Raw genomic sequence first — 26882 nt, 5'->3', positions numbered from 1 at the left:
TTTAAATAAATATAGAATATTATTTGCATTTTAGAACACAGAAATGCAACCCCTTCATAAGGAACTGGAAGGAAGGTTTTTTGACCCTGCATTCACCTCAGTGGTGAGGTCAAACCTAGGGCATAGGGTAAAGTGAGGGCTAGGTTTATAAGATACGGGGAGGAAGTGGCATCACTTCATGATCTGAATGGTGAGGAGAAGCCTTCCTGTTTTTAGTAGCTGTAGTTGCAGCTTTGGCGGGGTGCTTGCCCTATGCTTTGAATAAGTAGGATGTTTTTTTGGTACCTCCTGTTTTGTTTCACAGGAGAGATATATTTAATGTAGATGTGATTTTTTTATGTGTTGGAAGTGCACATGGGGATTGCGGGGGCAAGCACATGGGAGGTTTTGTATTACAATTGTTATTTATGGTTCTAGTTATTTATTTGTTAATATTTGTTATTAAATAAACAAAGCTGAGGCCTTTATTCCCCATTTCTGTGGTCTGTGTATTTTTTTTTATTTATAAAATGGAATGCCAAGTGTAGGGGTAAATGAAACAAAAGTCACAGGCAGAGAAGATTGTGAGAAGAGGGGAAAAAAGTAATTTTTTAATAATTTTATTTAAAAATTTTTTTTTATAAATTTGGATTTCAGAATAAGTTTGGATTTTAGAATTCTGGATTTGGGGATTTGTACCTCTATAGTGATTTATTCTGATAATGGCGATTTAATGCACTGACGAGTATTCTTTTATCATCTTGCCGGAGCAGAGAGGTATAGATCATCAGGCCCAAAGTTAGAAAAATAAAAGAGAAGAGTCCGGGGACCCTATAATCTAAAGTTCGCTGCTACCATGAGATTATCTAACATGTTTTGTCAATACTGTCAGGTGCCTAAAATAATATTAAAAAGGGGAATGTTAGCATGAGAGCTGTTTATCTCGCTATACAGGGCCCTGGATATGAAGGAGAAGCACTTACATTACAATATAATAATGCTGAAAAAAAGCCCCACATATTTTGCAAGATTTCTCTCCATGCTAGTGAGTTTTGGACCATCAGGCCCTAGATGAGAAGTTGTGATAATGTAGATAGAAGTAAGAGGTAAGAACGCAGCAAAGAGAGGTGTATAGTGTTAAAATGATTTTACCCATTAGACATGCTAATAATAATATAGATTAGAAACAGAGCTTACTTACGCAGTTTGCTGATTGCTGTGGGTGCATTTGAGGAGAAGTTTACGTTTTCTCTTTCTCTGTTTATATGGGGCTGGACAGGATGACTCACGTCTGCTGCTAGAAAAGCTAAAACAGTACAAAGTGTACAATCTCTGGTAAATGATTTAGTATTATATTCTTTCAAATATTTTACTTTATTTTATGTATGTGCATAATCATTACATGGGTTTGATATCCGGAATTTAGAATGATATTATTCAGCATTGTGTTGTGTACAAAATTCATAAAGATAAAGTGGATCTGTATAAAATACTTCTGTTTATTCACTTTATAGACATTCTATTTAAAGGCACAGTCTACACCAGAATTGTCATTGTTTTAAAAGATAGATAATCCCTTTATTACCTATTCCCTGGTTTTGCATAACCAACACAGTTATATTAATATACTTTTTACCTCGTTGATTACCTTGTATCTAAGCCTCTGCAAACTGCCCCTTATTTCAGTTCTTCTGACAGACTTGCATCGGTGCTGGCTCCTAGGTAACTCCAGTGTGAGCACAATGTTATCTATATGACACCCATGAACTAACACCCTCTAGTGGTGAAAATCTGCCAAAATGCATTCCGATAAGAGGCGGTCTTCAAGGTCTAAGAAATTAGCATATGAGCCTCCCAGGTTTAGCTTTCAACTAAGAATACCAAGCGAACAAAGCAAAATTAGTGATAAAAGTACATACCCTATCTGAATCATGAAAGTTTATTTTGGACTAGACTATCCCTTTAAGGAAAAGATGAGTTAACATAACTTGAATTTAATAACCACATTAAACGTTATCTGGAAATGCACACACACCTATATTGTACTAGGTGAAGAGTACCATAATAATACATATCTATGGCAAGATGGTTACAACTTTTGTGTGGTTTTCAACAAACACCTTTTGTTTACAGACCCAGGTTCTGACAGACCAGCTAACCAACTCCATTCTCTGTTGTGCACAGACCCCAGCCAGCCTCTAAATGTAACAGTGTGGAGCTAAACTATCAACTGAATAAATATTTTTTTTTAGACTATTTTGTTTCTTCCAAAGAAGAAAATTTCAGCTTACTGAGAAACTGTTGTCTGCAGCTCCTAGTGACCTTGCCATAAAGATTTGGAGGCCTATTTATCATATGTCTGTCGGACCTGATCCGACAATGCGGATCAGGTCTGACAGACATCGCTGAATGCGGAGAGCAATACGCTTTCTGTATTCAGCATTGCACCAGCAGCTCACAAGAGCTGCTGGTGCAACGCCGCCCCCTGCAGACTCGCGGCCAATCGGCCTCCAGCAGGGGGTGTCAATCAACCCGATTATACTCGATCGGGTTGAATTGTGGCGATTCCTGTCCACCTCATCAGAGCAGGCGGACAGGGTTATGGAGCAGCGGTCTTTAGACCGCTGCTTCATAACTGGTGTTTTTGGCGAGTCTGCAGGCTCCGTACGGAGCTTGATAGATAGGCCCCTTGATGATGAACTTTGCCAGTTCACTGATGACTTAATTGGACATGTCACTGGAAACTACAGATGATAGCATATAAAGAAGCACCTCTGCTGCTCAAAAATCTCTTAGCATGATAATAATAAAATGTAATAGTTAAAGGGACATTGTACACTAGATTTTTCTTTGCATAAATGTTTTGTAGATGATCCATGTATATAGCCCATCTGGGAGTGTTTGTGTAACAGTTTTTAGTTTTGTTTATTTTTTAATAACATTGTGCTGATTTTTAGACTAATAACCAAGCCCCAAAGTATCAAATGTAGACTGAAGTCTACAGATTTATCCTGCTCTTGTTTGTGTAATTGGGCTTTTCAGATGCAGGGAAGGGGGTCTGCTCTTCCTGCTTTCCCAACCCCTTTCATTGGGTGTCCCAGCCTAACCTCATCAACAGTGCTAAACTGGGAGCTTCTAAGTAAATTTTTAAAAGGTTTTATACTGGATTTTTAGATCAGTATCTGTGCATATTCTTCTTTATAGTAGTGCCTATTATATGCAGTTATATGAAAATTGGTGTATACTGTCCCTTTAACGCAAAAATATATGTGCACCCAATCCAAATACTTGATTACCACAGTATCTTTGTTTAATACAGGATCAGAAAGAAAAAAAGAAAGAAAACAAGGAACATCAGATTAAAGGGATATGAAATCCAATATTATTTTTGGAGCTTTAAATGGTTTTGAAAGAATGTTATCCATTTGCAAGAACACTAGATGGCAGCATATTTCCTGCCATGTAGTGCTCCAGATGCCTACCTAGGTATCTCTTCAACACGAAATATCACCGAAACTAAGCTATTTTTGATAAAAGACGTAAATTGGAAACTTTTTTTAAAATTGTATGCGCTGTCTGAATCTCAAAAGAAATTTAATAGTTCCAGATTTTGGTAGTCATTGTAACCACCCAAAAAACTTTGGTATAACTTCCGAAAGTACTGGTGCAATTAACTAAATGTCTGCAAACACTTACAGTCTTAGCATGTCGAATATCAAGCTGAACCAGATAAGTTTACGTAACCGTTGCATCACAATCACATGATTTGGATCAAAGATTGATACAAAGTATCAAGCTTTCAGGAGGAAAAGTAGCGAAAACTAGAGCTGTGACGACACATACGTGTGACACAGAACACAGGAACTGCTGCAACATATCCGGAATAAGGATCACAAGTACATGCTAAGACTGCAAGTGTTTGCGGACATCTGGTTAATGCCACCATTACTATTGGAAGTTAGACCAAAGTTTTTTTGGTGGTTACAGTGACTATCAAAATCCGGAACTATTAAGGTACTCTTACTATATTATTTATGCACATGAAAAACCATTGACATTTGACTTTAGACTTTGAGTCTAAGAGATTGTTTATAGTAGGCCTGTACCTCCAGGGAGCCCTTTGGGCCCTGCAATCAGTATAGCTTGGGCTTGGGCTCCTGGTGAGGCCCACGCGCCCTCTGTATCATGCCTGGCCCCTCTGTGCCCCCCAGAACAGTTTAAGGAAAGTGTATGGGGTTGCCTTTATACATATGGGTTTCCAAAATGGATGTCACAGTGTGGACATAGAGAAAAACTTGCCACCATATTTGTACAGGAAGGCTGCACAAGTGTAATGGAGAATACTAACCAAGAGGGAAGAATAATCACAGAGAAGCAGTTCCTCTTGTCCATATTAGCTTCTGCTAATTGCAAACAGCAAGAAAGGGTGCTGTTGAAAAGGAGGACCATTGCAGCCTCTGTCCTTGGACCCAGTAACGTTAATTTACCCCCATAATTGTTATGTTTAAGCTACACATCGTACTGCAATCTTTTAATCAATTATCTCGGGGGGTGTAGGCAAAAAGAAAGTAATCACCAGTTATCTCAGTAATAGGCATCTCAAGGGGGAGTAAAGGAGAAAAGAGGGCAAACACCCCTAAAAGAAAAGCATGAATGCCGCCCCTATGCAAATTGGGACCTAATCATATGACCTCATTGGGAAGAAGAAGCTCTCCTCTTTCATTTGATCTTGACAATTAAAAACAGCAGTTTTCTTATGGGTGATACAACAGGTTTAGAATGATAAGTTTGGGAAGGCACTTTAAACCTTGCCTTCATCTTAGCCAACAATAGCATACACCTATGAGACCAATTAAAAAAGAAACCATTTATTGTTTTGACAGTAGTTCACATGTGCCTCGAAACAAGAAATAAATAAATGCATACTAGAGACAATTTAACAAAAAGAGGAGATCAAGCAATCACTTGATCCTCTAAATATTATTTATTTATAAAACATAATTTATGTAAGAACTTACCTGATAAATTCATTTCTTTCATATTAGCAAGAGTCCATGAGCTAGTGACGTATGGGATATACATTCCTACCAGGAGGGGCAAAGTTTCCCAAACCTCAAAATGCCTATAAATACACCCCTCACCACACCCACAAATCAGTTTAACGCATAGCCAAGAAGTGGGGTGATAAGAAAAAAGTGCGAAAGCATAAAAAATAAGGAATTGGAATAATTGTGCTTTATACAAAAAAATCATAACCACCACAAAAAGGGTGGGCCTCATGGACTCTTGCTAATATGAAAGAAATGAATTTATCAGGTAAGTTCTTACATAATTTATGTTTTCTTTCATGTAATTAGCAAGAGTCCATGAGCTAGTGACGTATGGGATAACGACTACCCAAGATGTGGATCTTCCACGCAAGAGTCACTAGAGAGGGAGGGATAAAATAAAGACAGCCAATTCCGCTGAAAATAATCCACACCCAAAATAAAGTTTAAATCTTATAATGAAAAAAAATGAAATTATAAGCAGAAGAATCAAACTGAAACAGCTGCCTGAAGTACTTTTCTACCAAAAACTGCTTCAGAAGAAGAAAACACATCAAAATGGTAGAATTTAGTAAAAGTATGCAAAGAAGACCAAGTGGCTGCTTTGCAAATCTGATCAACCGAAGCTTCATTCCTAAACGCCCAGGAAGTAGAAACTGACCTAGTAGAATGAGCTGTAATCCTTTGAGGCGGAGTTTTACCCGACTCGACATAAGCATGATGAATTAAATATTTCAACCAAGATGCCAAAGAAATGGCAGAGGCCTTCTGACCTTTCCTAGAACCGGAAAAGATAACAAATAGACTTTAGGAAATTCTTAGTAGCTTCAACATAATATTTCAAAGCTCTAACTACATCCAAAGAATGCAATGATCTCTCCTTAGAATTCTTAGGATTAGGACATAATGAAGGAACCACAATTTCTCTACTAATGTTGTTAGAATTCACAACCTTAGGTAAAAATTTAAAAGAAGTTCGCAACACCGCCTTATCCTGATGAAAAATCAGAAAAGGAGACTCACAAGAAAGAGCAGATAATTCAGAAACTCTTCTAGCAGAAGAGATGGCCAAAAGAAACAAAACTTTCCAAGAAAGTAATTTAATGTCCAATGAATGCTTAGGTTCAAACGGAGGAGCTTGAAGAGCCCCCAGAACCAAATTCAAACTCCAAGGAGGAGAAATTGACTTAAAGACAGGTTTTATACGAACCAAAGCTTGTACAAAACAATGAATATCAGGAAGATTAGCAATCTTTCTGTGAAAAAGAACAGAAAGAGCAGAGATTTGTCCTTTCAAGGAACTTGCAGACAAACCTTTATCCAAACCATCCTGAAGAAACTGTAAAATTCTCGGAATTCTAAAAGAATGCCAGGAAAAATTATGAGAAAGACACCAAGAAATGTAAGTCTTCCAGACTCTATAATATATCTTCCTAGATACAGATTTACGAGCCTGTAACATAGTATTAATCACAGAGTCAGAGAAACCTCTTTGACTAAGAATCAAGCGTTCAATCTCCATACCTTTAAATTTAAGGATTTGAGATCCTGATGGAAAAAAGGACCTTGCGACAGAAGGTCTGGTCTTAACGGAAGAGTCCACGGTTGGCAAGAGGCCATCCGGACAAGATTCGCATACCAAAACCTGTGAGGCCATGCTGGAGCCACCAGCAGAACCAACGAGCATTCCTTCAGAATCTTGGAGATTACTCTTGGAAGAAGAACTAGAGGCGGAAAGATATAGGCAGGATGATACTTCCAAGGAAGTGACAATGCATCCACTGCTTCCGCTTGAGGATCCCTGGATCTGGACAGATACCTGGGAGGTTTCTTTTTAGATGAGAAGCCATCAGATCTATTTCTGGAAGTCCCCACATTCGAACAATCTGAAGAAATACCTCTGGGTGAAGAGACCATTCGCCCGGATGTAACGTTTGGCGACTGAGATAATCCGCTTCCCAATTGACTATACCTGGGATATGAACCGCAGAAACTAGACAGGAGCTGGATTCCGCCCATACCAGTATTCGAGATATTTCTTTCATAGCCAGAGGACTGTGAGTCCCTCCTTGATGATTGATGTATGCCACAGTTGTGACATTGTCTGTCTGAAAACAAATGAACGATTCTCTCTTTAGAAGAGGCCATGACTGAAGAGCTCTGAAAATTGCACGGAGTTCCAAAATATTGATTGGTAATCTCACCTCCTGAGATTCCCAAACCCCTTGTGCTGTCAGAGACCCCCAAACAGCTCCCCATCCTGTCAGACTTGCATCTGTTGAAATTACAGTCCAGGTCGGAAGAACAAAAGAAGCCCCCTGAACTAAACGATGGTGATCTGTCCACCACGTCAGAGAGTGTCGTACAATCGGTTTTAAAGATATTAGTTGAGATATCTTTGTGTAATCCCTGCACCACTGGTTCAGCATACAGAGCTGAAGAGGTCGCATGTGAAAACGAGCAAAGGGGATCGCGTCCGATGCAGCAGTCATAAGACCTAGAATTTCCATGCATAAGGCTACCGAAGGGAATGATTGTGATTGAAGGTTTCGACAAGCTGAGATCAATTTTAGACGTCTCTTGTCTGTCAGGGACAGAGTCATGGACACTGAATCTATCTGGAAACCTAAAAAGGTTACCCTTGTTTGAGGAATCAATGAACTTTTCGGTAAATTGATCCTCCAACCATGATCTTGAAGAAACAACACAAGTCGATTTGTATGAGATTCTGCTAAATGTGAAGACTGAGCAAGTACCAAGATATCGTCCAAATAAGGAAATACCACAATACCCTGTTCTCTGATTACAGACAGAAGGGCACCGAGAACCGTTGTAAAAATTCTTGGAGCTGTTGCTAGGCCAAACGGCAGAGCCACAAACTGGTAATGCTTGTCTAGGAAAGAGAATCTCAGAAACTGATAGTGATCTGGATGAATCGGAATATGCAGATATGCATCCTGTAAATCTATTGTGGACATATAATGCCCTTGCTGAACAAAAGGCAGGATAGTCCTTATAGTTACCATTTTGAATGTTGGTATCCTTACATAACAATTCAATATTTTTAGATCCAGAACTGGTCTGAAGGAATTCTCCTTCTTTGGTACAATGAAGAGATTTGAATAAAACCCCAGCCCCTGTTCCAGAACTGGAACTGCCATAATTACTCCAGCCAACTCTAGATCTGAAACACATTTCAGAAATGCTTGAGCCTTCACTGGATTTACTGGGACACGGGAAAGAAAAAATCTCTTTGCAGGAGGCCTTATCTTGAAGCCAATTCTGTACCCTTCTGAAACAATGTTTTGAATCCAAAGATTGTGAATTGAATTGATCCAAATTTCTTTGAAAAATCGTAATCTGCCCCCCACCAGCTGGGCTGGAATGAGGGCCGCACCTTCATGTGGACTTGGGAGCTGGCTTTGATTTTCTAAAAGGCTTGGATTTATTCCAGACTGGAGATGGTTTCCAAACTGATACCGCTCCTGTGGGTGAAGGATCAGGCTTTTGTTCCTTATTGTGACGAAAGGAACGAAAACGATTATTAGACCTAAATTTACCTTTAGATTTTTTATCCTGCGGTAAAAAAGTTCCTTTCCCTCCAGTAACAGTTGAGATAATAGAATCCAACTGAGAACCAAATAATTTATTACCCTGGAAAGAAAGGGAAAGCAAAGTTGACTTAGAAGACATATCAGCATTCCAAGTTTTAAGCCATAAAGCTCTTCTAGCTAAAATAGCTAGAGACATATACCTGACATCAACTCTAATGATATCAAAGATGGCATCACAAATAAAGTTATTAGCATGTTGAAGAAGATTAACAATGCTATGAGAATTATGATCTGTTACTTGTTGCGCTAAAGCTTCTAACCAAAAAGTTGAAGCTGCAGCAACATCCGCTAAAGATAAGAAGATTACCTGAACATAAGTAAGCTTTCCTTAGAAAGGATTCAATCTTCCTATCTAAAGGATCCTTAAAGGAAGTACTATCTGCCGTAGGAATAGTAGTACGTTTAGCAAGAGTAGAGACAGCCCCATCAACTTTAGGGATTTTGTCCCAAAATTCTAATCTGTCAGATGGCACAGGATATAATTGCTTAAAACGTTTAGAAGGAGTAAATGAATTACCCAAATTATTCCATTCCCTGGAGATTACTTCAGAAATAGCATCAGGGACAGGAAAAACTTCTGGAATAACTACAGGAGATTTAAAAACCTTATTTAAACGTTTAGATTTAGTATCAAGAGGACCAGAATCCTCTATTTCTAATGCAATTAAGACTTCTTTAAGTAAAGAACGAATAAATTCCATTTTGAATAAATATGAAGATTTATCAGCATCAACCTCTGAGACAGAATCCTCTGAACCAGAGGAACCATTATCAGAATGATGATGTCCATTTAAAAATTCATCTGAAAAATGAGAAGTTTTAAAAGACCTTTTACGTTTACTAGAAGGAGGAATAACAGACATAGCCTTCTTAATGGATTTAGAAACAAAATCTCTTATGTTAACAGGAACACTCTGAGTATTAGATGTTGACGGAACAGCAACAGGTAATGTAACATTACTAAAGGAAATATTATCTGCATTAACAAGTTTGTCATGACATTCATTACAAACAACAGCTGGAGGAACAGATACCACAAGTTTACAGCAGATACACTTAACTTTGGTAGATCCAGCACCAGGCAGCGTTTTTCCAGAACTATCTTCTGACTCAGTCAATCTGGGACATCTTGCAATATGTAATAGAAAAAACAACATATAAAGCAAAATTGATCAAATTCCTTAAATGACAGTTTCAGGAATGGGAAAAAATGCCAGTGAACAAGCTTCTAGCAACCAGAAGCAATAAATAATGAGACTTAAATAATGTGGAGACAATAGTGACGCCCATATCCGGAACGCCGACACTTTTGGCGCAAAAAAACGTAAAAAATGACGCAACTTCCGGCGACACGTATGATGCCGGAAACCGAAAAAAAAAATTTGCGCCAAAAAAGTCCGCGCCAAGAATGACGCAATAAAATGAAGCATTTTCAGCCCCCGCGAGCCTAACAGCCCACAGGGAAAAAAAGTCAAATTTTAAGGTAAGAAAAAAATTGATTGATTCATATGCATTATCCCAAATATGAAACTGACTGTCTGAAATAAGGAACGTTGAACATCCTGAGTCAAGGCAAATAAATGTTTGAATACATATATTTAGAACTTTATATAAAAGTGCCCAACCATAGCTTAGAGTGTCACAGAAAATAAGACTTACTTACCCCAGGACACTCATCTACATGTAGTAGAAAGCCAAACCAGTACTGAAACGAGAATCAGTAGAGGTAATGGTATATATAAGAGTATATCGTCGATCTGAAAAGGGAGGTAAGAGATGAATCTCTACGACCGATATCAGAGAACCTATGAAATAGACCCCGTAGAAGGAGATCATTGAATTCAAATAGGCAATACTCTCCTCACATCCCTCTGACATTCACTGCACGCTGAGAGGAAAACCGGGCTCCAACCTGCTGCGGAGCGCATATCAACGTAGAATCTAGCACAAACTTACTTCACCACCTCCATAGGAGGCAAAGTTTGTAAAACTGATTTGTGGGTGTGGTGAGGGGTGTATTTATAGGCATTTTGAGGTTTGGGAAACTTTGCCCCTCCTGGTAGGAATGTATATCCCATACGTCACTAGCTCATGGACTCTTGCTAATTACATGAAAGAAAATATATTTTACGAGGTAGATACATTGATATTTCTCTCATTTTCAAGCATGTCCTGGGTCCACAAAACATTTCATTGATACAATAGGGTACAATAAAATTCAAAAACAATATTAATACATAATATATGCAAAATTTAACATAGAACAGGTAGGAAATAAATATTTCATGCTTGATGCATGAATTGAAATTTCTTAACCATCATGTACTATGTTAAGTGTAAAAAAGGCCAATTAAAATGATGCCTTTTTCTATGCAAAAGAAAAGAGACTGCTATTTAAAACCAGAGGTAAAATTACCCTCTAGGTAGTTTGTTAATGGAAAAATTGTAAATAATAAAAATACTACACACAAATACGTTCAGAGAATTAAAATGGGTTGGTCAAAGACTACACCACACTCTCTACCAACAATACACCTGCACATAGACGATAAATTATAGCATAAGGAACAGAATCTCTTTGCTTGAAATGATGGTGACTCTAGATGGTCATACTGTCAATACAAAAATACCAATTACATATCTCATGAGATGCTGGATTTTGTGTTAAAGTACCACTCCATATTGCATATTTTCAATATCTATAAACCTCATGTTGTCATTTGACAAGCAATTCTCAAATGAGGAAGGTATAAATGTATTCTATATTTGTTTGTCTACATTGGTATCATCAAGCTCTTTCTTGATAAACCCACAGTCATATATGATTCAAAGGGACATGAAACCCCCAAAAATATTTCATGATTCAGACAGAGCATACAATTTTAAACAACTTTCAAATTTACTTCTATTATTTAATTTGCTTGGTTCTCTTGTTATCCTTTGCTGAAAGGTTTATCTAGGTACCTCTGGAGAAGCAAAGAACCTAGGTTCTAGCTGCTGATTGGTAGCTGCATATGTATACTGATTGCCATTGGCTCATAAATGTTTTCAGTTAGAAACCAATAGTGCATTACTGCTCCTTTAACAAATGATACCAAGAGAATAAAGCACATTTGATAATAGAAGTAAACTGGAAAGTTGTTTAAAATTGTATATTCTTACTTAACCCTCTAAAGACACACGTCGTACAGGGTACGTCATACACAAACTGGTCGTTAAAGACCAACAACGTCGTTAGGGTTTTAAAGCACCTGGAAGCGATCCTGATCGCTTCCAGCCGCTTTCAAGGTTTCTCCATGATGCCTCAATATTGAGGCATCACTGCAATAACTTTTTTGGCACACCGATGTGGCCCTCTCTGCATTGGCCAGCGATGGTGCCGATCGTTGGTGGGTGGGAGGCCCATCGCTGGACAAGTTCCGGTGACAACAGCCACTGTTCTGGGAAGGTGGGCGGGAGCTCGTGAGGGGGGCGGGAGCGTGTGCGCGCGCATGCAACCGTCCAATCGGTGGGAGAGAGAGAGGGAGGAGGAAGAGGGGAAATGTTGTCGGGAATGGGATCTGGGATGGGGGTAGGATAAAAAATTGTTAAGAAATTGGGTACTGGCAGGCAGCTGCCAGTACCTAAAATGGCCACAAATAGGAAGAGGGGGGAGGTTAAGAGATCTGTTTGGGGGGATCGTGGAGGTTGGGGGGTTAGGGGGGAAAGCTTTTCTGCCAGTACTTAAAGGGACACTGAACCCAAATTATTTCTTTTGTGATTCAGATAGAAAGTTGCTTAAAATGTCATGCTCTATGTTACTCCTATTATCAAATTTTCTTCATTCTCTTGGTATCTTTATTTGAAATGCAAGAATGTAAGTTTAGATGACAGCCCATTTTTGGTGAACAACCTGGGTTGTTCTTGCTGATTGGTGGATAAATTCATCCACCAATAATAAAGTGCTGTCCAGAGTGCTGAACCAAAAAAGAAGCTTAGATGCCTTCTTTGTCAAATAAAGATAGCAAGTGAACGAAAAAAAATTGATAATAGGAGTAAATTAGAAAGTTGCTTAACCCTTTGAGTGCTATGCACTTTCCCACCTGGGTGCTAAGATTCTTTAATGTTTTTTTTATTTTTTTATTTTTTGAACAATTTTTTTTAATAACTTTTTTTATATTTTTTTCAGACCCCCAAGACTTACACTGTTGGAAAGGTTGGAAAAATACAGGCTTCTAAGCAGCCTGCCCCTTGCTCCTACACTTAACATTAATTAAGTATAAATAAAGTTGTTAGGTGACGTCATCACGTTATTGCGCGTGATGTCACCACGCAAAACGGGAAGCACCGGCGATGCCTGTCACTCTGCAGGCACGATCGCTGGGGTAGGAGTGGGTGGGAGCCCCCAGATCTCCCTCAAGGTGGGAAAGTGCTAGTGACGGCTCTGAGCCGTCATTAGCACCAGAGTGGGAAACTCTGTGACGGCTCAGAGCCGTCATTAGCACTCAAAGGGTTAAAAATTGCATGCTCTATCTGAATCACAAAAGAAAAAAATTTGGGTTCAGTGTCCCTTTAAGATAGCGGTGACAATTGTGGGATGGGGGAGGGAATAGAGCTATTTGTGAGGGGCCAGGAAGGGATCAGGGGGTGGGATTTGTCAGGTGGGAGACTAATCTCTATGCTAAAGCTAAAATTAACCCTACAAGCTCCCGACAAGCTACCTAATTAACCCCTTCACTGCTGGGCATAATACAAGTGTGGTGCGCAGCGACATTTAACTGCCTTCTAATTATCAAAAAGCAACGCCAAAGCAATATATGTCTGCTATTTCTGAACAAAGGGGATCCCAGAGAAGCATTCACAACCATTTGTGCCATAATTGCACAAGCTAATTGTAAATAATTTCATTGAGAAACCTAAAGTTAGTGAAAAAGTTAGCGATTTATTTTTTATTTGATCGCATTTGCCGGTGAAATGGTGCCATGAAATATACCAAAATGGGCCCAGATCAATACTTTGGGTTGTCTACTACACTAAAGTTAAAATTTACCCTACAAGCTCCCTACAAGCTACCTAATTAACCCCTTAACTGCTGGGCATAATACAAGTGTGGTGCGCAGCGGCATTTAGCGGCCTTCTATTTACCAAAAAGCACTGCCAAAGCTATATATGTCTGCTATTTCTGAAGAAAGGGGATCTCAGAGAAGCATTTACAACCATTTGTGCCATAATTGCACCAGTTGTTTGTAAATTATTTCATTGAGAAACCTAAAGTTTGTGAAAAAGTTAGCGATTTTTTATTATTTGATCACATTTTGGCGGTGAAATGGTGGCATGAAATATAGCAAAATGGGCCTAGATCAATACTTTGGGTTGTCTATTAAAAAAAATATATACATGTGACTGAATATTCAGGGATTCCTGACAGATATCAGTTATACAACGTAACTATCGCTAATTTTGAAAAAAAAAATGGTTTGGAAATAGCAAAGTGCTACTTGTATTTATTGCCCTATAACTTGCAAAAAAGGCAAAGAACATGTAAACATTGGGTATTTCTAAACTCAGGAAAAAAATTTGAAACTATTTAGCATGGTTGTTTTTTGGTGGTTGTAGATGTTTAACAGATTTTAGGGGTCAAAGTTAGAAAAAGTGTGTTTTTTCCATTTTTTCATCATATTTTATAATTTTTTTATAGTAAATTATAAGATATGATTAAAATAATGGTATATTTAAAAAAGTCAATTTAATGGCGAGGAAAAACGTTATATAATATACTGGGTACAGTAAATGAGTAAGAGGAAAATTACAGCTAAACAAAAACACAGCAGAAATGTAATAATAGCCCTGGTCCTTAAAGGGACACTAAACCCAATTTTTTTCTTTCATGATTCAGATAGAGCATGCAGTTTTAAGCAACTTTCTAATTTACTCCTATTATCAATTTTTCTTCGTTCTCTTGCTATCTTTATTTAAAAAGCAGAAATGTGATGCATAGGAGCCGGCCCATTTTTGGTTGAGAACCTGGGTTATGCTTGCTTATTGGAGGCTTACATTTACCCACCAATAAGCAAGTGCTATCCATGGTGCTGAACCTAAAATGGGCTGGCTGCTAAGATTTACATTCCTGCTTTTAAAATAAAGATAGCAAGAGAACGAAGAAAAATTGATAATAGGAGTAAATTAGAAAGTTGCTTAAAATTGCTTGCTCTATCTGAATCATGAAATAAAAAATGTGGGTTTAGTGTCCCTTTAAGGGTAAGAAATTGAAAAATGGCCTTGTCCTTAAGGGGTTAAATCATGAAAGAACATTTTTGAGTTTCATGTCCTTTTAAAGTGAAAGTAAATCCTAGCATTTTACAAATGCTAGGATTGACTATTGAAACAAATAAAGGGGACTTTCATTCATGAAGTATAAGATACTTTGGGCTAGATTTATTATAGCTGAGGCGTACAGGGGTGCGTATACGCACCCCTGTACGCCTCAGCTCGCCTGTGGCGGGGCGAAGTTACCCACAGGTATTTGGCATTGCACACGAGCACAATTTTGCGCTCGCGTGCAATCCCGCCCCCTGCCCGTGCACAGCCAATCACGCGCGGGCAGGAGCTGTCAATCTCCTCGGTCGGACTCGACCGAGGAGATTGAATTTCGCCAGTTTAGAGTCTTGTGACCGCTGCTTGATAAATCACGGCGAGCAAGTTCTTGCTGCCGTAGGGGCTTGATAAATCTAGCCCTTTATGTAGAAAGCTCCTTTGTTTCAACTGATCGCCATTCTTAGCTGCTAGAGCAGCCTACGGCTAAAACATTTGTTTGCTAAGAGGTGACGTTTTCACCTCTTAGCCAATAGCCGTGCTCTAAATCCGGCTCCCATGGGCGCCAAGCCGGATTTACCACACGGCTATTGGCTAAAAGGTGAAAAAGTCACCTCTTAGTAAAAATTTTTTTAGCCATGGGCTGTTGTAACAGCTAAAAACGGTGATCGATTGAATCAAATAAAGGAGCTTTCTACATGGAGTCTCTTATACTTCATGAATGAAAGTCCCCTTTATTTGTTTCAATAATAAATCCTAGCGTTTGTAAAACGCTAGGATTTACTTCCACTTTAAGTAGCAAAATGTCTGCATGTCACTTGATCTGTTTTATTAATTAATTCATAATTTACTAATTCACTTTGGTGCAGAGTTTATGTGTAAAGAAGCAAATAAATAAAGCATGAGAGTAAGAAGAAAAAAAAAACTTACCTAGGTTTTCACATGTAGATCGGCACTCATCCATAGAGATAAAGTTGTTTCTGTTTCCTAAGCAACCACCATATATAAATTTTTCACACTTTTTTGAATTTGCATTGTATAAATATCTGGTTATATATCCTCTGCATATTCCAGGATCTTCCTCCTGCAAGCAAAACTCTGGCATTCCTACAAATTGTAAATAAAGAAATGTAGCAATGAGAAATGATGGAACAAAATGATAGATAAGGAAGTTAAATACTTTGCTTTCCTTTGAGCCTTATGCCAAAACCACTTGATTTCTGTTATATTTAAACTGAAAAGGTTTATTACAGTGGGGAGAGAGATTTTCACCTTGCAGGGACGTGCACTCATAAGAGGCAGGGGAGGCAGTGCCTACCCTGCCATATGTGGCCAAAGCTTAATTAAATTTTAATTAAAAAAGTCAAAAAAAAAAATATTTTCCCCCCATGTAATGCTATGGAGAGGCAGGTACAGGAACGCTTCTCTCCATTGCAGTACATGGGTCAAAGGAAAAGCTGTGCTGCAGCGCCACCTGTGTTCTGTCAATATATTAGCAGCAAAAATTGGGACCAATAGGAGCACCCCTCTTGATGCCTCCTAGCAAGTGAAGGATATATAGATTAATCAGAAGGAGGATGCAGTGAGCAGGGTCATGTGACACAACTGGAAGCTGAGGTAACCTAAGAACAGGTGACACTAAGCAGAAGAGTAAAGTAGTATTCTACATCACTTGTGATTCACAAATTGTGTTCAGATACAGCTCATTAAAGGGACATTAAACCCAATTTTTCTCTTTCATGATTCAGATAGAGAATACCATTTTTTATTCTTTTTAAATCTTTTTATTAGTAATTTTTTTAACATATTACAATTAACAATTTTTCCGAATTACGACACATGGTTTAAACATAATCATTGTTAATTTCACAATCATAAGCCTATAAGAGTTACAACTTAGAAAATATACAAAAGAGAAGAAAAAAAGAAAAAATATATTAATTTGAATTAGTTACAAGACGGTCCGACCCGTTCTGTCTAATTAATATCTTTAGTATTAATAGTTATCAGTTTAACCGCTGATAGCCTAACCAGCCTCTTGACATATTCTTACTTACAATTTCCTAACTTAAAATAGTAATATTTGATTATGTCTTATGATTTTAAGCTGATAATTCCGTTTTCCTGTTCTGTCCCTATTTTCCCCAACTACCTACTTACTAATTTGTCCCTCCTCAGCTATAGTGAGGCCCCAAGCCATCCACTTGTCTCAATAACAGATAACGAAAAGAAACAAAAACAAAAAAAAAAAAAAAAAAAACCCAACAACCACACACAGGGAAGGGGATTAAGATCCATCTCTTTTTACCATATTCCCAGAAGTACCAATTCCGAGATTTGGAAGGGGAGTATTATCTGGTCAATTTCTGACACTGTGAGTGATTTAATGAATGGTGCCCATTTTTTAAAAAAAGACTTGATATCAGATTCCTTATCGATGTTAGTATCTCGCTGCTCTAAAATACATTGTTTTTTGAGAAAGTTTTTAATCTCTGATACCGTTGGTAAGTTTCTTGACTTCCACTTCTTAAAAATTAGGTATCTCACCGCTAAATTAATTGAGATAATTAGCTTTTCATTAAGCTGGTATTCTTCCTGGTTATTTAAACAGAATATAACCTGTGTCAGTGAAAAATCCAGAGGGGAGATCTTAAGTGACGTCTTCACCCAGAATTCCATTTTGTACCAGCACTGTCTAATCAATGGACAGTCCCATAACATATGTCTCAAATCTGCAGCCCTCATGGAACATTTGGGAAATTTATCAAAATTTGGGTTCCTAAGCTTATACCCTTTTTTAGGGGTATAATAATATCTATGTAGAAGTTTTAAGTGTGCCTCCCTCCATGTAGCTGAAATTGTAGCCTGAGATACCTTGTAAATAGAAGTTTTTATAAATTGACTATCGATATGATCTTGTGCCAGCGCTAAATTCCAATCATGGGCCATTTTTTCAAGAAAATGTTTCCCTTTACTATCTCCCAGCAGTTGATAGCATGGGGTGATCGACATCAGCCCGTTCCTTACTAAGGTAAGCCGTCCCTCTAGGCTGCCTAAGTCCCATCGCCACTTAACTATCTGCATCAGATCTAAAGCAAAATGCCTTGTCTGTAAGTACGCAAAGAACTCCTTGTTCGAGAGATTGAAGTTATTTTTAAGTTCATCAAATGCTTTAATACATTTTTTCTCTTGATCCACAAAATATGTAAGTCTGTCCAATCCTAATATATGCCAATTTTTAATCACCAGTGAATCTAAACCTGCCTGAAATTTGGGATTACCCATTAAAGGTAGGTATTGTGACACATGACAGTCTATTTCTAAAAGCTTTCCTATCTTCTTCCAAGCCCTCAAGGGATTAAGGAACATTTTAAGTGCTCTAATATTGATTGGCCACTCTTTTGGTTCACAGTGTATCAACGCTGTTGGTAAATATGGATAGCAGATTTTCTCTTCAAGTTTATTGTTTAACACATAGTCCCTGGAAAAAATCCAATCAGCTACTATTCGTGCTAAAAAAACCAGGTTATACAACCTTATGTCTGGTAAGGCAAAGCCTCCATCAGCTTTTGAAGAGAATAATTTGTTCAATGAGATCCTAGGTCTGGCTTTTTGCCAGATGAATCTTCTGAGCATGCTATTTATTATCCGTACATCTCTTTCTAAGAGCATTATTGCTGTATTCTGTAAAACATAAAGCAGTTTAGGAAGAAGGACCATCTTAAATAATGCTATCCGTCCCGAGATGGCAGACTCTCCCAATTTCTGAGCTTTTCTTTAAATGTTGATAAAACTGGGAGTATGTTAAGCTTATATAAGTCTTTTGGGTCACTCGGGATGTTAATACCAAGATACTTAAATGAGTCTTTAACTAAGCGAAAAGGAATGTTACTAGAAGAGGTACTGTTTTTCCTGAGCTAAAGTAATTCTGATTTCATGGTATTTACTTTGTAGCCCGAGAAAAGAGCCAAATTGACCAATAATTTGTAGTAGTTTAGGAAGATTAGTTTTACTATTTGATAAATTAATGAGAATATAATCCGCATACAAAGCTAACTTTATTTCATAACTACCTATTTTAATGCCTTCTAGTTGTTGTCTGATCATAATTGCTAAAGGTTCGATGCAGAGATCGAAGAGGAGGGGGGAGAGGGGACAACCCTGGTGAGTTCCCCTGCCCAATGTGACTTGTGGAGAGAGTAGGTTATTTACAATTAGCCTCGTGTGAGGCTGATTATAAAGATTTTTAATAAAACCAAGAAAACCTCCTGTGAAACCAAACTTTTCTAGGGAAAGAAAAAGATGTTCATGTTGGACCGAGTTGAATGCTTTCTCGGCATCGACCGAGATCACCGCTAAGTCCGGGGCGGTCTCCCCCTCCCCCCCCACCCCGAACAGAAAATATATTCTGATGTCACCAGGACCTCTCTAATTTTTGCTGAAGAGTTTCAACAGTTTAAAAACCCAGCTTGGTCTTTGTGAATAATATCACCTAATATTTTTTTGCAGTCTTTGGGCAAAAATTGATGTAAATATCTTATAATCAGAGTTTAACAAAGCAATTGGCCTATATGACTCCTTCAGGGTTGGATCCTTCCCGCTTTTGAGTATTAAAGTTGTGTAAGAGGCTGAAAAAGATTTTGTCACCTCCTCTCCATTCATATACATGAAATTATACAGTTTACAAAGATGTGAAGATATCTCTGAAGATAGAATTTTATAAAATTCGTTGGGTAACCCATCGGGGCCAGAAGCTTTATTCAGGGCAAGGTAAGAAATGGCTTTCTTAATTTTTTCCTCTGTTATTTGAGCGTTAAGGCTTTCAGCTATATCAACAGATACCTTAGGAACAGATATTTTGCTCCAAAAATCCTCCGCTCGGGCTAGATCTGGGGGTCTGGAGGAGTATAGTTCTTGATAATATTTTACCAATTCTTCAGCTATTTCCTCATGTTTAAGTATTTTCTTCCCCCCTGAGACTAGCTTCTCGATTATCGAAGGCTTTTTTTTGCTTTTAACCAATTTAGATAGCAATTTCCCGGATTTATTTCCATATTTATATAATTTAGACTGTAGTTTTAATTCTTTCTGGGTTTCTCTATATAGTAGAAAAGCATCTTTATTGCTCTTGGCTTTATTGTATTTAACCCAGTTAGCCGAGTTTTGATCAAAGAGGAATCGGTTATATGCATTTGTTATTGCTTTCGTTAATTCCTTCTCCCTTTGTTGCATTTTTTTGTTTAACATAGCAGTATAGGCTATAATTTCGCCTCTTAATACGGCCTTTGCTGCCTCCCAAAATATGGCAGGACGGTCTCTGTATTCTGAATTGCAGAGATCATAATTGTTAAACTTAGTTCTAAGCCAGACCTTGAATTTCATGTCTGAAGCTAAAAAAGAGGGAAAAAAGAACCGGATTGGCTTAGACTTAAACTATTTGGCCTGGAAGTCTAGAGTGATTGGCCCATGATCAGACAGGGAGATAGGAAGTATTTTTGCTTTAACCTCAAATGTACAGAAGTCTTTCGTCTATCAGAAAAAGATCAATTCTTGATAATGTTTTGTGAGCTTTAGATAGGCATGTATACTCCCTAACATCAGGATTTTGCATCCTCAATATGTCCTTAATACCCAGATTTTGCATGAGTCTAGTAAGTAATTTGGTTTCCAGATTATCTTTTTTGTGCTTTTTTTGTTTTGTATTTTGTCTCAATCTGTCAAGAGGGCACTGTGGAGCCATATTAAAGTCTCCTGCAAGAATTAAGTTACCTTCCAATACAGAAAGTATCCCAATTTGCAGCTGGTTCCAGAATTCCGGATCAAGGGTATTAGGTGCATAAACATTACACAATGTAAAAACACGATTATCAATTTTTATTTTTAATCACTGATCTCCCCTCTGGATCTACCCCAGTATAAGTACTTCTGTATTGATTATTTTCCCTACTAAAATAACCACCCCTCTCTTCCTCCCTTGACCTGGTGAAGCAAACACCTCCTTAACACATGATGTTTTTAACTTTAGCGTTTCCTCTAGGTTGAGATGCGTTTCCTGGAGGAATGCTATATCTGTATTCATTTTTCTTAATTGGGTAATAATCGATTTCCTCTTTATGGGGGTGGTGATACCTCCAACATTCCAAGATACTGTTTTAAAATGAACCATGTGTTTTAATTAGTGGGGGAGTAGGATGCAGAGAGGGTGGGGGAAGAAAAAAAAAAAAAAAAAGAAAAAGGGGAAGGGACCCCCACACAGCTAATACTAACATTTTCCTTCCTTCCTTGAGCCTTTATTGTTCCCAACAAGGGTTCCTGCATCCGTCTAATTAAAGGAAGATGACAGGAAAAAAAATCAACGGGTCCTTGATACGGACTCGTTCTTACTCACTAGAATTTAGTTGGCTCAGTAATTTTTCTGCGTCTTGTGCATTTTCAAAAAGATAAACTTCTCCCTTTACAAAAACCTTAAGTTTAGAAGGATAATTAATTAGGGCCTGATAACCCTGTTGGATAAATTTGGAACAAATTGGGGCCAGATTTCTCCTTTTAAATGCTGTTTCTGCTGAGTAATCCTGGAATAGGAGAATTCTACTCTCTTTAAAAATAATAGGCTGGTTCTTACGAAAGTGTTGGAGAAGAGTTACTTTATCATTAAAATTGAGCAATTTAGCTATTACTGGCCTGGGTCTGCTGTTATTTCTGTTATCAACCTGTGGCTTCCCTATTTTATGGGTCCTTTCTACCACTATTTGAGGGTTACTAGAGGGGATCTTGAGTAGCTGCACTAGGGTCTCTGAGATAAATAAATTTAGATTCTCAAGGTGTTTTCCCTCAGGTACCCCGATAATGCGGATGTTATTTCTTCTAGCCCTATTTTCAAGATCTTCAATTTTAATTTGCATTTTAGATAAGGTGGCTGCTGTAGATTCTAGACTTGTGCTGTGAGTGATAGTTAGATCCTCAAGATCAGATACCCTCTGCTCCACTTCATTAATTCTACTGGTAAAGTGCCTCAGTTCTTGAGACAGTAATGTTATATCTTGTTTGATCTCCGCCCTCAGGGCATAAAATTTAGGGTTTAAAGCTTCTGCAATGTTTGTTACTAAAACTTGCATGTTAATAGCTTCATTGACCCCTAAAGTATTTGTAGGAGGTAGCTGTACCTCAATAGCTAAGTCTGTATTGTTTTTGTTTCTTCTTTCTCTTTGTTTTGCTGCCATGGCTGGCGAGGGAGTCCGGGAGTGACTGTGAAGGAACTTATCCATATACCGTGGTAGTTAAAGTGGTTGATTTACCAACTTAGAATTAAGAACCCCCCCGTGCCATGTGAAAAAAAGGGGGGAAGGAAAAGAGGGGGAAGGGAAGGAGTGAATCCTGTGAGGAAAGGGGTGGAGAAGAGTGAGGGTAGAGAGGGATTGGATTTAAGTGCACTGAAAAAAAAAAAGAGAAAAAAAACCTTGCAGTTTAATGGGGTGATAAGTGTTCCTATATAGGGGAGTCGCCGGACCAGCCACAGATTCTGTCAGAGTTTACAATATAGAAGACTCACCTACAAGGTGAATTGAGGCTAACCTCTACTTATATTGTATCCAAAATCTAACAAATTTTTATTCTAGATTTACTACAAAAAATCACTGTGTAAACAGAACTTGGAGGAGCCAATATTCAGCAGTAATATAAAGTTATGTGTCCGCTTTAGGAGAGGTATAATTAACAAAGAAACATAAGTACCCTCTTATAAAACACTCTTAAACCTTATTTGGAATAACTGCTTAGGGAATAAAAAGGCTTTTACACACTAAATGACTAACCTCAGTGGTGTGAGGGTGGTGTGAGCCCTTTTGATTGATTTATATATGGGTTGTTTCTAGGCCTATAGCTACCTGTTCAGCCCTCTGGTGTTCACTCTCTATAGATATCTATACTGCACCAGTATAAACTCAGATTATATCACATTCCAAACAGGTGCATTATAGAACTAAAACATAGTATATCTTAAAAATTACCAATGTTTGACTTTTAGGGGTACTGTGACTACCATTAATACTAATATAGATATTAGGAGCACACAGGGTTGTGTATTAAGAGTGTCGAGGATACCGCAGGTAGATTATAGGTGTGATGAGAGCAGGATGTGATGTCACTAGTATGTGGGCGGGGCTTAGGTCCGGTGTCTGTGTCGCAGTTAGTTTAGTACAATCAACCTGGCTAGATGTGTATTGTTATGCTCTGCAATAAAATAGAGTTGTACCATCATTGCTGTGTCCTGCATATGTCCTGCATCTCATGACATGGTGTCAGAAGTTCTGGACTGCGCTTCTGTTCCTGATCGATTGCAATGTCAAAGTTTACCCCACCTGAGCCTTTTGACTTCTCTCAGCCTGCAGCTTGGCCCACATGGCGTCAGCGATTTCAGCGCTTCAGGATTGCATCCAAACTGAACAAGGAGAGTGGTGAAGTACAAGTTAATTCTCTTTTATACTCTATGGGGAAAGATGTGGAGCCAGTGTTCAATGCTTTTACTTTCCAAGAAGGGGAAGAATTTAACTTTGATATAGTTATGGATAAACTCAGTGCCCACTTTGTGCCCAAAAGAAATGTGATTCATGAGAGAGCTTGTTTTCACAAACGTAATCAGCGTGTGGGAGAATCTGTGGAGTCATTTGTGCGCAGCCTGTATGAACTAGCTGAATTCTGTGAGTTTGGTGTTGCTAAAGAAGAGCAAATCAGAGACAGAATAGTTATTGGAATTGCTGAAGTCTCACTGAAGCTGCAGTTAGAGCCTGATTTAACGTTAGATGGGGCTATTAGGATGGCCCGCCAGAGTGAACTGGTGAAAAAGCAAAGTGCTGATCTGAGGTCTGAGAGTATTGTGGATGAAGTGCAACAGTCTAGGAAAACTGCTAGTGAAAGGCACAGTGTGAGCGGTAGATCTAAAGTAATGGAAAGGCCTAGAAGTGGATGGGCGCAACATGGCCGATGCACGCGGTGCTACCGTGCCCATGATCAGAGTGTTATATGCCCAGCCAGAGATAAAAGATGCAGAAAATGTAACAGAATGGGCCATTTTGAAGTGGTGTGTAAAACTGAATACATTAAGGAGATGCAGGTGGACGGTGACCTGGAGGGTCAGGAAGTGTCTTTTGTGGGGTCCGTTGTGGAACGGCCAAGCTCAGAGGAAGATTGGAAAGTTACTTTTACTGTAATGGGAGCCAAAGTTGATTTTAAGATTGACACAGGAGCAGATATCACTGTAATGTCTTTTGCTGAATTTATGAAACTGCCTCGACAGCCCCAGCTGGCGAAGGTTACTACAAATGTCCATAGTCCTGGTGGCCGCATTGATTGTGTGGGGAAATTTCTTGCCAGCTGTGAGTACAAGCAAAGGAAGTTCACCATGTGGGTGCATGTGATCCGTGGTCAGTGTGTTAACAGTTTATTGAGCAGAAAAGCAGCCTGTGACTTGGGCCTCGTGGCCAGAGTGAATGAGATTTCCGAAGATATGTTTGGCGAGTTGGGCCTACTGAATTGCAAACCATTCCGTATAGCACTTAAAAGTGACGCAGTCCCATACAGTATTTCTACTCCTCGTAGAATTCCGTTCCCGCTCATGCCTCAAGTGGAGAAAGAGCTCATGCGCATGAAGTCTATGGGGGTTATTGAAGAGGTTGTTGAAGCGACTGATTGGTGTGCCCCCATTGTTCCAGTTGCAAAGAAAAACGGAAAGGTGTGCATCTGTGTGGACCTGAAAAGGTTGAATGAGGCAGTGAAGAGAGAGAGATTTGTGCTGCCGACATTGGAAGATATAGCTCCGAAGTTGGCTGGGGTGAAGTTCTTTTCCACATTAGACGCTTCTAGCGGCTTTTGGCAGATTCCCCTGGATCCAAAGTGCCGCAAACTGACTACCTTTATCACACCGGTAGGTCGGTTCTGCTTCTGCAGACTCCCCTTTGGGATATCCTCCGCTCCTGAAATCTTTCAAAGGGAAATGAGTTCTCTCCTGAGTGGCCACGTGGGCACAGCGGTCGTCATGGACGACATTCTAGTGTATGGGTCTACAGTGGAGGAGCATGATCAGCGTTTGAGTTGTGTGCTACAGGCTATCAAAGAGTCTGGGCTGAAGCTGAATAAAGAAAAATGTCATTTTAGGAAAACTGAATTATGCTACTTTGGGCATATCATCAACGGGGATGGCATCAAGCCAGACCCCGAGAAAATTCGTGCTATTGAACAGATGAAAAGCCCTTCTGATGTACATGAGCTGAGACAGATATTGGGCCTTGTAAATTACGTGGGCAAGTTTCTTCCAGATTTATCTACAGTTTTACACCCTATCACAGAGTTGCTTAAGAAAGACGTTGCCTGGGTCTGGGGACCTTCACAAGAAAAAGCTTTCCTGCATGCCAAGTCCCTGCTTGGGTCTGCCCCAGTGCTGGGGTTCTACGACCCTTCAAAAAAGACTGTGATTAGTGCCGATGCAAGCAGTTATGGGTTGGGGGCTGCACTCCTGCAGCTGAACGAAAATAAACTACAGCCCATCGCTTACTGTTCCCGCACACTGATGGCTGCGGAGTCAAAATACGCTCAAATTGAGAAAGAGTGCCTGGCTGCAGTTTGGGCCTGTGAGCGCTTTCAGCGCTATCTAGTGGGTTTGGAGAAATTTAGTCTGGAAACTGACCACAAACCGCTAGTCCCTCTAATCAACTCTTATGACATTGACAAAACACCCTTGAGATGCCAGAGACTTTTAATGAGACTGCTCAGGTTCAATGTTCAGGCAGTGCATGTGCCGGGGAAACAACTGGTTGTGGCAGATACACTATCCAGGCTCCCGCTGGCTGCTGCTGAAGAATCCTCCACGGAATCGGATGTGAAAGTGTATGTTGATTCAGTTCTGGCCTCTAAGTCCATTTCTTCAAGGAAACTGGAAGAGATAAAGAAAGAGACATATTTGGACACAGATCTGCAAGAAGTTATAAGGTACATAAAGGAAGGCTGGCCCGAGAGCCGGGCAGCCTGGATGTCTTTAAATGCTTACCAGCCAGAGAGGTCGCAACTCACAGAGCTGGAGGGGTTGGTGCTGTTCCAAGACCGCATTGTAATTCCTGTCAGCATGAGGAAGGAGATGTTAAACAGGATTCACGATGGCCACTTAGGCATTACAAAGTGCAGAGAAAGGGCAGCTACAGCTGTGTGGTGGCCTGGGATCAGCTCCGACATTGCAAATCACGTGTCTAAATGTGCCTTTTGCTGGGAACGCCGGCCTACTCAGAGAAGGGAGCCCTTGATGTCTACTCCGCTGCCTGCGGGGCCGTGGCAGAAAATAGCTGCTGATTTGTGTGAACTGCACGGGAAAAAGTTTCTTGTTGTGATCGACTACTATTCCAGGTATTTGGAAATTGCACCCCTGAATGATATCACAAGTCAGGCCGTTATCATTCGCCTGAAGAGCTTGTTCGCCCGCTGGGGCATTCCAATGGAGCTGGTGAGTGATAATGGTATGCAGTTTGCTTCTACAGAGTTCAGTGCTTTCAGCAGGGAATATGATTTTGTACATACCACGTCAAGTCCACATTATCCGCAGGCCAACAGAATGGCTGAAAGGGCAGTTCAAACAACAAAATTCATTCTAAAGCAATCTGAGCCGTACCTAGCCCTCTTGTCATACAGGGCGACGCCCATTCAAGCCAGCGGGTTTAGCCCGGCACAGCTGATGCTAGGACGCCAGATTCGCACCACTTTACCCTCAGTGGGTGTCTTCAAGCCGCCTGGCCCTGTTCCTCGGGACGAAGTCCTTAGGAGGGATGAAGAGGCCAAAAAGGGTTATTGTTTCTTCTACGACAGGAGACATTCTGTGAGGCCTTTACAGGAACTGAAAGCGGGCCAAAGTGTCAGAATTAAACTGGATGATGAGAAGAAATGGAAGACGCCTGCTACGGTAGTGGGCCGC

At 39.4% G+C, this 26882-nt stretch overlaps 1 protein-coding gene across 2 annotated transcripts in view; it reads right to left on the bottom strand.

Moving 5' to 3' along the window:
- The window catches only part of TFPI (tissue factor pathway inhibitor), a 165039-nt gene that overhangs the window by 50796 nt on the left and 87361 nt on the right, over positions 1-26882 (bottom strand). For both annotated transcript variants that reach the window (XM_053698530.1, XM_053698531.1), the window contains exons 5-6: positions 15863-16039; positions 1181-1285 (exon numbers count right to left, since the gene is read on the bottom strand). In XM_053698530.1, the coding sequence (XP_053554505.1) occupies positions 1181-1285; positions 15863-16039 (282 nt within the window). The remainder of the gene's footprint in view (positions 1-1180; positions 1286-15862; positions 16040-26882) is intronic.

This window comes from Bombina bombina, chromosome 1 (genome assembly GCF_027579735.1).
Source record: "Bombina bombina isolate aBomBom1 chromosome 1, aBomBom1.pri, whole genome shotgun sequence".
Lineage (NCBI taxonomy): Eukaryota > Metazoa > Chordata > Amphibia > Anura > Bombinatoridae > Bombina > Bombina bombina.
This window is presented reverse-complemented; position numbering and strand designations above follow the sequence as displayed.